Here is a 12379-nt window from a genome sequence, read left to right on the forward strand (position 1 = left end):
TCTTGAAGTTCTGGTTTCCTCTTGGAGAAGCGGGATCATGATCACCTTGGAAAATTGGGACAGTTTCCTGAGCTAATGCCCATGAGTTTCTTTGTACAGCGTCCAGTACCTAAGAGGAGGCCAGGGACTATTCTCTCCTTCCCTTTTCCACATTAGGAAAATTTCCAAGGGATTTTGAAGAGGGCAGAGGTGATTACTGGGCATTCTTTCAGTGCTCTTGACAGCTGTCTTTGAGCTACTTACACTAGGTAAGCCCTAGAAAATGGACAGTAATGCAAACAGAAACATAAGGAAAAACTGTCCCCTAAAGACAAATAATTTCTGTTCTGGGTAACATTCCAAACATGGCATTTTATTGACCTATAGTCATGAACCCGGTTTTTGTTTGTTTGTTTGTTTTTTGAAGGGCATTCCGTATGCACCTTTTCTTTCTTTTTTAAAATATGGTTTTAGTTGTAGATTGTCACAATGTCTTTATTTTTATGTGGTGCTGAGGATTGAACCCAGGGCCTCACGCGTGCGAAGCAAGTGCTCTACCACTGAGCTACAACCCCAGCCCATCAGTTTTGAGTATATTAGCAAATCATTTCCCCATCCTGACTACCTGTGCGTGTCTGTCCTTGAGTTCTCCTTTTGAAATGGTTGTAACATCTTGCTAGTTCCTTTATTAATGGAAGCTTTGACATGTGTTGATTTTAAATTTGTATGAGCCATGACTTTACCTTTGAAAATGTAACACCTACTTCCTGGATGATTCACAAATCAGTAATTCAGATAAGACCTTCTTCATCCCTTCTCCACTGATTTTATATTAAATTCCAAGTTCCTCATCATGCCCTCCATAAAACACAAACAATACATATCCACACTCGTGTGTGTACACACATAGGGTCATGCTGCCATCCCCATACATACCCAGTACCCTCTACATACCCATAAAATAGTGATCTTTGCTGGAGAGGGTTGCTAAAAACACAGGCATCTGAATATCTTGGACTGAATGGGAATTGGATACCTAACATACGAGGTGATTGGAAACCACATTGCAGGGACTAAATAAATGAAGTAGTAACCTTAGTAGGGAATGATATAGAGTGCTATCTATTTGGAGTCTACACTGAATCCTAACTTTAGTTCAAGTTAAAAAATTGCACTGCCTTGATCTTTTGGGGTCCTTCTTTGAGGACTTGCTTGCCATTTTCTTTCCACCATTAAGGAAGGTGCACTGAGTATCCACAGTGATGGTGGTCTGGGTAGAGTCCCTCTGGAACCTGTTATATATTTGCCAATATTGTTTTCAATGTCTGTTCCTTTTGTGCTGCCATGTTCTATGTCAGACCTGGAACCATAGCTGGTTGACGATCTGAGATTATTGGAGCCTCGGCTGGGAGGCATGGAAGGTCTGCACTGTGGGTGGTAGTTATTAGATCATCTCTGGTGTCCCTGCGTACTCACTTGTTCCCTTTACTGACGGCTATAGAGGACCAACAGACAGATTGACTTCTGCTCTGGATAACTACCAGAGTCCTCCCAATATGCTTACGAACTGAAAAACAGCAGAACTCTTGGGAAAGCAATCACAGGTTCTTCTCGACACCAGCAAAAACGCTGGGTCCGGTGGCATTGACCACTTGGGAGCTTCCCGGGAACTGGCTCAGGCTTTCTAAATCAGAATATACGATTTAACGAGAGTCCTCTGGTGAATCTTGTGCACTTTCAGAGTTTGAGAAATGCAAAGAGTGACAGAGGTTCCAATAGCACAGGAATATCAAGCCCTCAAGTCTGTGACTCTGGTTGATAGGTGCACCGATCATGTTCACCTCTCAGAGACAGCTTCCTCATCCATAAAGGAAGGACAATAATCTCTGTGCCACAGGCCACGGAATGATCAAATACTTGCAAAGGCAGGGTAAGGCACTGCCTTATAACTTACTTAAAGAGAGAATTCTAAAGAACACCTATGGGGGGGGGCAGTAGGATTGGCAAAAGAGGTCAGGAGTCTGGGTTTTCAGGGCTCTAGACCTGACCACAGAAGGCACTTGTGCTAGCCACCTTGCCTCAGGAGGGGGTCAGCTCCATGCCCTAGCACTCATTTCCCAAGCTGTGTCTGGGGCCATCTACTGCAGGGATTCCCTGGGCACTGCAGATCAGACTTCCCTCCTTGCATGGTCTGAGGACCCTCAGTGGATTCAAGAAATGAACAGTCAGAATGAAATCACTTTAATAGCATAGCAACATGATAGGACTAGAAGAGTCACAGAGTCAGGAAACATCATATTCTTCAATTGCACAATTCTGCTGAGGTGTGTGGTTGCACAGGACAATCTTAATAGAAGGATTTTTCACATTGAGAACTTAATAAATAAGATACTTAAAATGTCAAACTTCAGAGACAATGAGTTATGAGCATGATTGTTTTCTTATTCTGCCTCCTCTGAGTCAGGTGGACGGAGGCCGGTCTTCTAAGACGGGTACTCATATTCCTCAGCACTGCGTCGGCCAAAATCCATCCAGCCCATGTAGTCCCGGTCACTTATCCTGTGGCTGGGGTCCAGGTTCTGCAGGTTCTTAATGATGGACATGCGGCCAGAGGGAGCTACAAGGGACAGAGAAGAAGAAAAGAAGAGCATTATGTCTAAGAATACAACCAGTTCAATTTGTGAAGGCAAACAACAGAAAAGGCCAGATGAAATATATACATTTATATTCTTAAAGGTATTACAAACAAAGATGAAAGAGGAGAAAGACCTATGTCTGCATAAATGGATAAAAGTGATGTTCACTAGTTATGGGTGTGTTTTGTGTTCACAGGTTATTTAGATGAGTTCATTTTGTCCTGCCTTATACAAACTGAGGAATTGCCTCAATTTTTCTTTGTCTCCCCTACCCTTAACAGTATTTCCCTTGTGTATATGGCCCTCAGCAGAAAGCAAGAATTTCCCTAGTACTTACCCATTTCTAAATTTCATTGCTTAACCTCCCTGACCATACCCAACTTGTTCAGAGAGCTTTAAGATAGTGCAATCACAATATCTTGATATTGAAATGGCTTTAAAAGATGGAGTCAAGTCCCAATGCTAATTAAACAATGTTTTGAAATTATTAATTTGAAAGCTACTTTCCTTTCTTAAAAATAAAGATAACCCGAAAAAAGATACACTATCAGATTAAAATCTTGGCATCTCAGTAATAGTCCAAGAAGGATGCAAGAATAAAAGAGGTAAATGAAGTCAGACATTTTGACCTAAAATCAATAACTGAAATTGAATGGGTGCCATGTCCTTGGGAACAGGATTATTCTTGCCTAGAACCCACATTGAGTGGGCAGAAGTATGACAAGGTAGATGCTTTGGAGGCATGTGACACAGTGCCTCTCAGAGATCACAGACAGTGATCTGTGCAAACAAAGGGTTAAACAAGGCACTTCAGGGCCATGAATGGGCAAAGTCCAGGCCAATTCCTGAGTAGAGAAATAGAGGATCTCTCAGTGGTGGCCACTGTGTTGGGGGCCACCATGTCTCCACTTCTCAAGATATTGGTGAGGCTCTCCTTGCTAGTTCCTGCATATGGAGCCCAAATATGTGCTGTTTACTGACAAGTGACCATTCATAGGCAGTTACCCTGTCATAATGGGTAATGAAATTAACCAGCTATATTTAAAGCAGACACACCACACAGAATAACAACATGCCCATCCTTTCTCTCTCTGTCCCCATCCCTTCCCAGTTTGGGAGCTAAGTCAACACAGTACATTTGAGCCCTTTTTGTAGACATTCCTAGCCTATCCAGAAGGGAAAGGGCCCCTGCTGTTTAACTGTTTGAGAACATTTTATGGTGAAATATTTGTCCTTAAATTCAGCAAGACCTGCAGACTCAGTTCTCCATGGACAGTAACGTGGAAATATGACCCGTCCTCCTGCCTGCTCTGATGATGAATGCTATAACCCAAATTTCCATCTAGTGGAAGCAAAGTGACAGCTTCAATATGAACAAGCAATCGGGATTGCTGGATGAGCACTGTGTACAGCTGTCATTCTATAGAGCTCTGTCCTCACCTGGGTGTACTTACCATAGTCTTCATTCACCAGTGCTACACAGAGTAGGGACTTATAACTGATTTATGGAGTCAAAGTGAAGGATCTGACTTCTTTAAACTTTAACATCCAGAATCGATAGTACAGCCGGGAAGCCAAATGGCTTCCAGACACTCTGGGGAAGACAGGGCTTGGAGAACCTCAGTCTTGTTGCGGCTTAGATGTGCAGACATCTGCATATCTTCTATTATTATATTCTATTATTCAACCTTTTAGAACCATGGCTTCCTTATGGGCAAAATGGGCATGATAATACTTACTGTGCCGGGATTTTTTTCAGGTCTGAGAGAGACAAGAGCTGCAACACTGGGGCTTTGCTGGTCACGGATAAGTGTGTACTGAATGCCATTAGATGCACTATGCCACTAGATGCCTCCCCTATCACCCTCTACTAGAACTGCTTCTCCCCAAACCATTAAGAGTTCCTGATAATAAACTCTTACACACTTCTCAAAGAACACATTTTGTCATTTAGAACCTTTCATGTATTCTAGTGTTAAGTCAAATCAAATATGATCTCAAAATATATAAAATATTCAAGGACATTTATTCCTACATCATATTTGTCAGTAGAAGAACATGATTGTTTTCTAGTTCTGCTGATCCTGGGTGTTGGTAGCTTATTTTCCAAGTGATTGCTCTTCCCACTAGGGTTCCTTTGGCCCAACAGCCTGAAGGCAAAGACAGGAAGGTGTTGAAAGAGGGGATTAGAAAAACTTCCCATCTAAGATTTATGCTGTAAGAGCCACTGGTAGGGTATTGGTTCTAGGAAATAATTTGGCAAGTAGCTCACCTCACCCCTAGAACTGGGTTTCTTGGGTCTTTCCTAAAGCCGGAGAGAGATCTACATTTCAATGAATAGCCTAGGATATCTCAGACTGTCTGGCTGAAATTCAACCCACATCTGTGAGCAGATTCTAAATTACGTTCAGATAGGCAAACAGAAGGAATTCTCCAAACTGTCAGACTTTCTGTCATCTGACTAGTATTTCCATTCTTTCAGTTTAATTCTCAGGAAAGAACACAAAAGGTGTAGTTTGAGCAATTCTACAAATCACCTTCTGTCCTTTGCCCTCTGAAGGCCCTTGTCAAAAAGTTTCTAATTTCATCTTCATGTAAAACCACAGAAGACTCTAGAAAGCCAAGCCCTCCATTTTCTTCCTCTTTACTCAAAGCCGTAAGTTAAAGTTCAAATCCAATTGAGTACAACCTCATAGAAAAGGAAGTCACTTCCCTCAGCCATCCTGGCAGTGTTTGCTGGATGTTTTTAATTCAGTTATTGATGCACTTTAGCACTCTGCCCCTTAGTCCGTGTCCATCATCAGTGTCATTGTGGATAAAGCTGGGAGAGAAAAATCATGATTCCTCCTTCTGAATCACACAAAGAGCCAACGGGGACTCCAGGGAGCTCTGGCCTCCTATTTGCAGATGAGAAAGTCAGGCCCAGGAAAAGGGCACTAAACCAGGGAGCTGCTAAATCACCTTATTCCTGAAAAAAGGAATGCTGAGAAAACTGACTTATGGGAACATCTCTCCAATAGTTTTTTTTTTTTTTTAATCATCTTATGTGTAATTATTTCAATTCACTCACTGTCAAGGAAAACTCAAAAATGCTCCTGGTTCTTTCCTTCTGTTACATACTTTAGTGAAAACTGACCTATTCTCACTTGTTTTTGTCAGATCTCAAGCATTTTCAGCATCCATGACTTCCTGCTAGAGAGTTTCCAACTGTCTGCATGTATGTGGCTCCTGGTTCAGCTGCATTAATAGAAGAGGTTTTAGTGTATTTGGAACCCCTTTCCAGGATTTAGTAATTATCTTTAAAAAAAATTCATAAAATGGTATTGAGCTTAATCAGCAACACTGTACCAAAAATTAGCTTAGAGAAAGATTTTTAAGAACGTTTTCCTTGCTAATAAATTAAGTTCTCTACACCTCATCTTGATTTGCTTATAGAGGACTTCAAAACTGTACTCTCAGGTGCAGTGGAACTCTGGAAATGAAGGTAAAAATCTTATCCGTCTGTGTTTTCTCCCAAAGGGACACCTTCATCTGGTGGGCGCTAGAGGAGAGGGCCAGGATTGACAGTCTAGAACAGGAACAGAAGTGAGGGACGAAAAGGCAGCATCCTTACCTTTCCGAGCCTGCTGGATGTATCGGGCCAACAGTGCGCCCAGGTGCGCTCTCGGTTCCCCGTCTGTCCTCTGCACCGCCCTCAGCTGCCTTCGGGCCGCCTCTTCTGCCCTCTGAACCCCGGAGCCTGCGGCACCAGATGGGGGCACCGGCTGCGTCAGGGCGCCCGCAGCAAGTACCGCCATCAGCACGCACAGGCAAACGCCACGGTTCATGGCTGTGGAGAGCAAAGGCAAGGGGGGCGTCAAAAAAAAAAAAAAAAAAAAATGCTGGGCATCCGCCAGCGCCTGCCGAGAGTCGGGCACCTGGAAGCGGGCTCACTCCAGCTCCGGCGCACCAAACCCGCTAGGTTGGAGTCAGCGCTAGGGCTTACCCAGCACAGACCCTAGCTGAGTGACACACAGCCGCGCGCGCGCGCGCCTAAGCGCGCTTGGCTTGTCTCTAGGGTAATCAGCACCCAAGTGCCAGAGTCGGTGAGAGAACTGGTGTTTCGCCCTTTTTAGCAGAAAGAATGTCTCCTGTTCGCCTTAAGTTTGAGAAAGCTTTTGTAGAGCGTCTTTGTTCTAGCTGGAAAAGCACTCTATTAAAGATAGTGTGAAAAATACAGGATCTCAGCAGAGAGAAATGAGACCCCTTGAAGAAAGGCAAGACTTTTCCAGATAGAAAAGAAGCTTTCAGTACGGAAGTAAATGGCGAATTAAAAAAACACAGTTTTAAACTGTGGATGCCATAATTTTAAAAAATGTATAAAGTTTCCTCGAGGTGTATGTGGGAATTAGTAATAAATCACTACGCAAAACATAGGTAGAGTTTTTAAAAAATCAGAAATATGCGTTCAGTTCTCAGCCATTGCCAAAGCACCGATTGACTGCATTTTAGAACTGTGATTAGATAGAAAATCCACATATTTCTATTCTTAAAGCTCTGGAATTTCTGCAATATTTAGAAAATGGATTTAAATATTAAAACTTTTTGGTATTTTATTTGAAAAGATTGCAAAGTTCTCCGCACCTCTGTTTAACTGCTAGCAAATCCCAATTTGCCTGAGACTCCTAGCAAATGGCTATTTCAAAGTTTTGTGCAAAAAAGACCCACACAGGCTTGTGAAAGTCTCTAAGGCAGCTACCCACCCACCCAGCCCTCATTTTTAAATCCAGCACCCTTATTTCTGAGTTTAAAGAATGTCTTTTCAGCTGTCGGGAGGAGGTGGGGGAGACACAGAAAACAGAAAAAAATATAAAGGGGTACAAAACTGAAGACAGCATTCTTCAAAGACACAGGACACTTGTATCCGCGTGGGCGAGTGAAGGGACCTACATACCTTTGGATTAGAAAGCAGCTGGTTTAGCGTTTCCAGCGGAGCTGCGACAGCCGAGCCAAGTTCAGGGTAGGCGGGCGGGTGGCTGCCTCTTAAATAGCCCCGCCCGGCGCTATAGGACAGTCATCTATTTACCCAACGCTGACGCAGACCCGCAGCAACACGTGCTCAGAGGACGGCCACTGGGTCGACAACCGATTGAAGTGGCTTCTAGAAAAAGAGGGGAAACGGCTCAAGAAAAGGGGGCTAGCTCCTCCCAGGCGGGGATCCGGGTGTGGTTCTCCCGGGGCTCAATGCACTTCCCCCCTCGCCCTGTCCCCTGCCTCTCCTTGGCCCATTCCAGTGCAGTGCGCTTTCCAGGGTGGGAAACCTAGGATTCTTTAGCCTCTGGGTTGGATAAACTGCCTGAATTTAATTCACTTTGGGAACCAGTTGGGCCTCCAAGGAAACTGGAGGAACCCTAGGCCAGACTGACAGCTAAGTGAAATTCTGAAAGGGGGCGTGTGTGTGGGGTGGGTGGGCCCCCTCTTGGATCACCTGAGGCCCTGGTCTCCAGACTTGTAAGGGCTCTCTCCAGGGAGAAGGGGGAAGTCAGAATCTTCACTTGCTTCTCAGCGCAATAAAAGCCCTTGATGATTCCAAGGGCAAGTGTTGCCAGTCCGGGAAAGGGATCCCGCCACTGCTGGCTGTTGTGTCCTGGGCCTTTCTTCATGCAGCTGTAAAATGGAAACGACACCTCGGGGCTTGGCTCAGGGGGATCCATTTTAAGAAAGGGCTTCGATCTCTTCCTGGGCAGAGTTACTACACACCCGCGGCTCCCGCTGTTCATCGTCGCCAAGTGGCGCCAGTGAGTGTCTAGGAAGCTTGCGGCCCACCGCACCCCACAAGTTCCGGCTACTCACGCCTTCTGCGAGTACTCGCGCACTCCCCTCTCCCACCGCCTCTCCAGAATTCTGACTGCTCGGCTTGGAGATAAGGACTCTGCCGCTGCCCCTTGTCGTTCACCTGCCCAGAGGAGGGAAGAAGGGCACCCGGGGCTGCCGTGCGTCTTCCCTGCGCTGTTGCTCCTCTGACTCCGAAGCGAGGCTGCCCCAAGCCGCTCAGAGCGCGGTACATGAAGCCATCTAGGTTGGAGTCCGAGGGCTGGTGCTTGAGTTCGCTAAGTTCCTTAAAAAGCACTGCTAACCCCATTTCACAGACAGCAAACACGGGGGAGGGGGGGGAAGGAAGCGCATAGTCCTGCGGAGGGTCAGCACCATTCCCTCGCCGCCTGCGTGCACCAAATCTAGCCTGGGGATCCCCAGCCATCCCCTAACCCGGTCGCTCAACTCCTTCCTTCCCCTTTCCTTTTATCCATCTCGAATTCAAAGAAAAGATTTAGAAACATTTCCTTAAAAATTGGAATCTGTACCCAGGCGTGGACTGTCCGGATTGAGGGACTGTGGGAACGCTCCTGGAGTGGGGGTCTGGTGGCGGCAGGCAGGGGAATTTGGCGGAGGGACGCCTTTGGTTAATGCCTGCCTTTCTAATCCGAAGGGGAAGCTGCGTTTCTGCATCCTAGAAGCACCATTTTTGAAAAAGAACAGCTGATTAAATCCTGTCTAGTGGTTTTCCCACGAGGCTGCTAACAATTATATGGTTCGGTTGAGGAAACTAGTTTCATTTGTGACAGTAGTCAAGACATGTCTGGAATTGTAATAGGGCTTGTTCAAATGCCAGCAGTTTCTGATTCTGCATGTCTGGGGTGGGGTCCAGGAATCTGCATTTCTAACAAGTTGCCTGAGAACTTGGCTATGAAACTTCCTTACCTTAGGCCAGTTACTTGACTCCCTTCCCTCCCTCTGTTTATTGAACATTATTTTGTTCCAGGCCCTAGGGAGCAGACAGTACAATGGGGGAGCTCAAGAAATAAGTAAACAAAAGGCTCTGCATGGGATTCTGATGTATCTGGAAACTCTGGGGTGGAGATGGTGGGAGATAATCCTGAAGAAATGCTCTGATGAGCTCAGTGAAGAAACTTAGCATTTTCAATAGATGAGTCTGATGGTGATGTGGAAGGTGTCCCATAGACAGAAGGGCAGCCAGAGCTGGTTAGGAGGGCCATGGGATGACAGAGGAGCAAGGAGAAAAAAAGGTAGGTTTATATTTAGGACAATGCACCATTATGAAACCTGTTAATTCTTATGAAACATGACAAACATCATGCAAGTTGTAAAATTAGTATAAGTAGAGATAAGTAAACCTTCCAACTGCCCGGGGAATGACCTCTTGCTGTTTCAAGAAACTAGTAGAAGCATGGGGGGGTGGTACTTGATGACTGAGGCTGATCTTGAAGTTCTAGGTTGGGAGACAAGAGTGGATGGTGGAGTGTTACCCAAGACAGGAATTCAGGAGGAAGAACATATTGGGAGTGTGGGGCTGGGGTGGGTAATGAGATCAGCATGAGACTGAGTTTATTGTTTGTGCATGGACCATCCTAGAGGAGGTTGGGAACCTGAGTCCTGAGCTCAGGGCAGAAGGGGCACTGGAAGTGTGGATCTAGAGTGTGACATGTGGGTGACAGCTGCCCATCTGGGAAGTGTAGGTAGAGTGTAGAAAGGCAGATAGCAGGACAGTGTGTGTGGGGGGGAGGGGTGGATGCCTCTAGACAGACCCCGAGGAGTGACAGAAGAAATGAGTAGAAGAAAGGGAGCTGGCACAGAACCTGAGGGGTGGCCAAGAGCCCAGAGTGGAAATGCTGCAAAGAAAAGTCAAAGGGGACAAGGACTTTCAGAGGCTGGAAGGAGGGCTGGGGCAACAGGTCTTTCATTTACAATAAAGTTGTAGCCACTTCCCTCCAGGGATGGGAATTCTGAGTCCGGACTTGTTATGGAAGATATGCCAAGAGAATAAAAAGTCCAAAGAAGTCTGAACTTTTTGGCCATAGTAATGATTTTTCCTTCTTAATGGATCAGAGGGTACTAATAATTCTGACCTTTGTTTTCTGGCAAAATGGGCCCGGGGCCTGACTTTTTCCTGGAATACCTATGCATATCTGCATTGAGGAGAATCCATTTGCTTAATGCTTCCTGAGGCAGATGCTTTTGGTGCCCTTCACCACCGCTCAGAGACCCCCCCTCTGGCTCCAGCTGCTGCTGAGCTGGGGAGTTTGAAATACCCAAAGGATATTCCCTCCTCAAGTTTTCAAAACACCCCACTCTACTTCCCTGGCTCAAGGCTCTGCCCAGCTGGGTTCAGCCTGGAAGTAAGGGTGTGAACTCACCTTCAGTTTCTGTGGGATGGAAGCAGTTTCTCCTCCTCTGTATGGCCCATTCCAGAAGCTCTTGGGAACTTTCCAAAGTTTTTTGCCTGTAGCAGTGACCTTGATAACATCTCTTTAATTGAATTTTCCTTTCTTTGTCTTACACTTCTCATTTCTTTACTTTTGATTTCTTAGATCATCATCTTCCAAATAAACCGCAGACTCCCAAGTCTGTCTAATTTCAATATAATCCTACTGAAGATGCCAACTGTCTTTCTGGCACTGTAGGGGGACAACAGTGAACAAAAACACACAAAATCCTTGTGCTCATGGTGCTACTCTTATAGTGGGAAAAGTACACTGATGTCGGATGGTCATGGATGGGTTCACAGGGAAGCAGGACAGGGTATGTGGAGGGCTGGGAAGTCCCTTCACTTGAACATATGCCAATCTCTGGTTGAGGACCCCCTATTAGGCTCTTTGGTTTGTGGACTTACTATGCACACTAAGGAGAAATGACTTTTACTTCTCTGTCCTAGTAAAGAAGAGAGATGCTACTCATACGTTGCTGGTGGGACTGCAAATTGGTGCAACCACTATGGAAAGCAGTATGGAGACCTCAGAAAACTGGGAATGGAACCACCATTTGACCCAGCTATCCCACTCCTCGGTCCATAACCAAACCATTTAAAATCAGCCTACTATAGCCACATCAATGTGATAGCAGCTCAATTCACAATAGCTAGACTCTGGAACCAACCCAAGTGTCTCTCAACAGATGAATGGGTAAAGAAAATGTGGTATGAATACTCAATAGACTATTACTCAGCTTTAAAGAAGAGTGAAATTATGGCATTTGCCAGTAAATGGTTGGAGTTGTAGAATATCATGCTAAGCAAAATAAGCCAATCCCACAAAACCAAAGGCTGAATGTTTTCTTTAATAAGTGGATGCTAATTCACAATAAGGGGGTGGGCAGTAGGGAAGAATAATGTTACCTTATATTAGGTAGAGGGAAGTGATGGGAGGGGAGAGAAGGGGATGTGGGGATAGGAAAGATAGCAGAATGAAACAGACATGATTACTGTATGTATATGTGTGACCACATGACCAATATGATTCTGCAACATGTACACTCAGAAAAATGAGAAATTATATCCCATCTATGTATGATACATCAAAGTGCATAAATGCAGTCCTTGAGAGATATATCATATTTTCAGGGTAAGATTTTCCAATTATGGGATTGTCTCAAAGATATACATCCTTTTTGTATCAAAGAAAAATTGGTGGAATTCCAGGGTCATGCAGGAACCTTCTAATTTATTATTCATAGAACTTAAACCTGTTACAAGCCGTCCCCATTTAACAGAGGTCAGGAGGCCGCTTGCTCTAATCAGAAATGAATTGGTTTGAAGGCTTCTATTTGGGGTCTTTTCTTCTCCTGAACATGTATTAGAAATCTCATATTTGTTTTGAAACATCTAAAGGCCCACATAGCCAACGTCATTGGCCTTTATCCGAAATGGTTTGACTGAAAAGGCTGGCTGATGGATTGATTTCCTTAGGACACTTGTCTTAGTTTGGATTCTT

At 44.9% G+C, this 12379-nt stretch overlaps 1 protein-coding gene across 1 annotated transcript; it reads right to left on the reverse strand.

Moving 5' to 3' along the window:
• Positions 1 to 2462: 2462 nt before the first annotated feature.
• Cck (cholecystokinin) lies at positions 2463 to 6442 on the reverse strand. Its single transcript, XM_076869327.2, has 2 exons — positions 6229 to 6442; positions 2463 to 2596 (listed from the first exon to the last, which is right to left on the reverse strand). The coding sequence occupies exons 1-2, from the start codon at positions 6440 to 6442 to the stop codon at positions 2463 to 2465; spliced, it is 348 nt and encodes a 115-aa protein (XP_076725442.2).
• Between the last annotated feature and the right edge of the window lie 5937 nt (positions 6443 to 12379).

The sequence above is a fragment of the Callospermophilus lateralis genome, chromosome 1 (genome assembly GCF_048772815.1).
Source record: "Callospermophilus lateralis isolate mCalLat2 chromosome 1, mCalLat2.hap1, whole genome shotgun sequence".
Taxonomy (NCBI): domain Eukaryota; kingdom Metazoa; phylum Chordata; class Mammalia; order Rodentia; family Sciuridae; genus Callospermophilus; species Callospermophilus lateralis.

What these genes read in the sequence shown, in the direction of transcription:
- Cck (XM_076869327.2), bottom strand. Translation starts at nt 6,442, where the DNA reads ATGAACCGTGGCGTTTGCCTGTGCGTGCTGATGGCGGTACTTGCTGCG. An exon ending in CATCCAGCAGGCTCGGAAAG is followed by an intron (nt 2,597 to 6,228) that starts GTAAGGATGCTG and finishes TGTCCCTTGTAG; the next exon opens with CTCCCTCTGGCCGCATGTCC.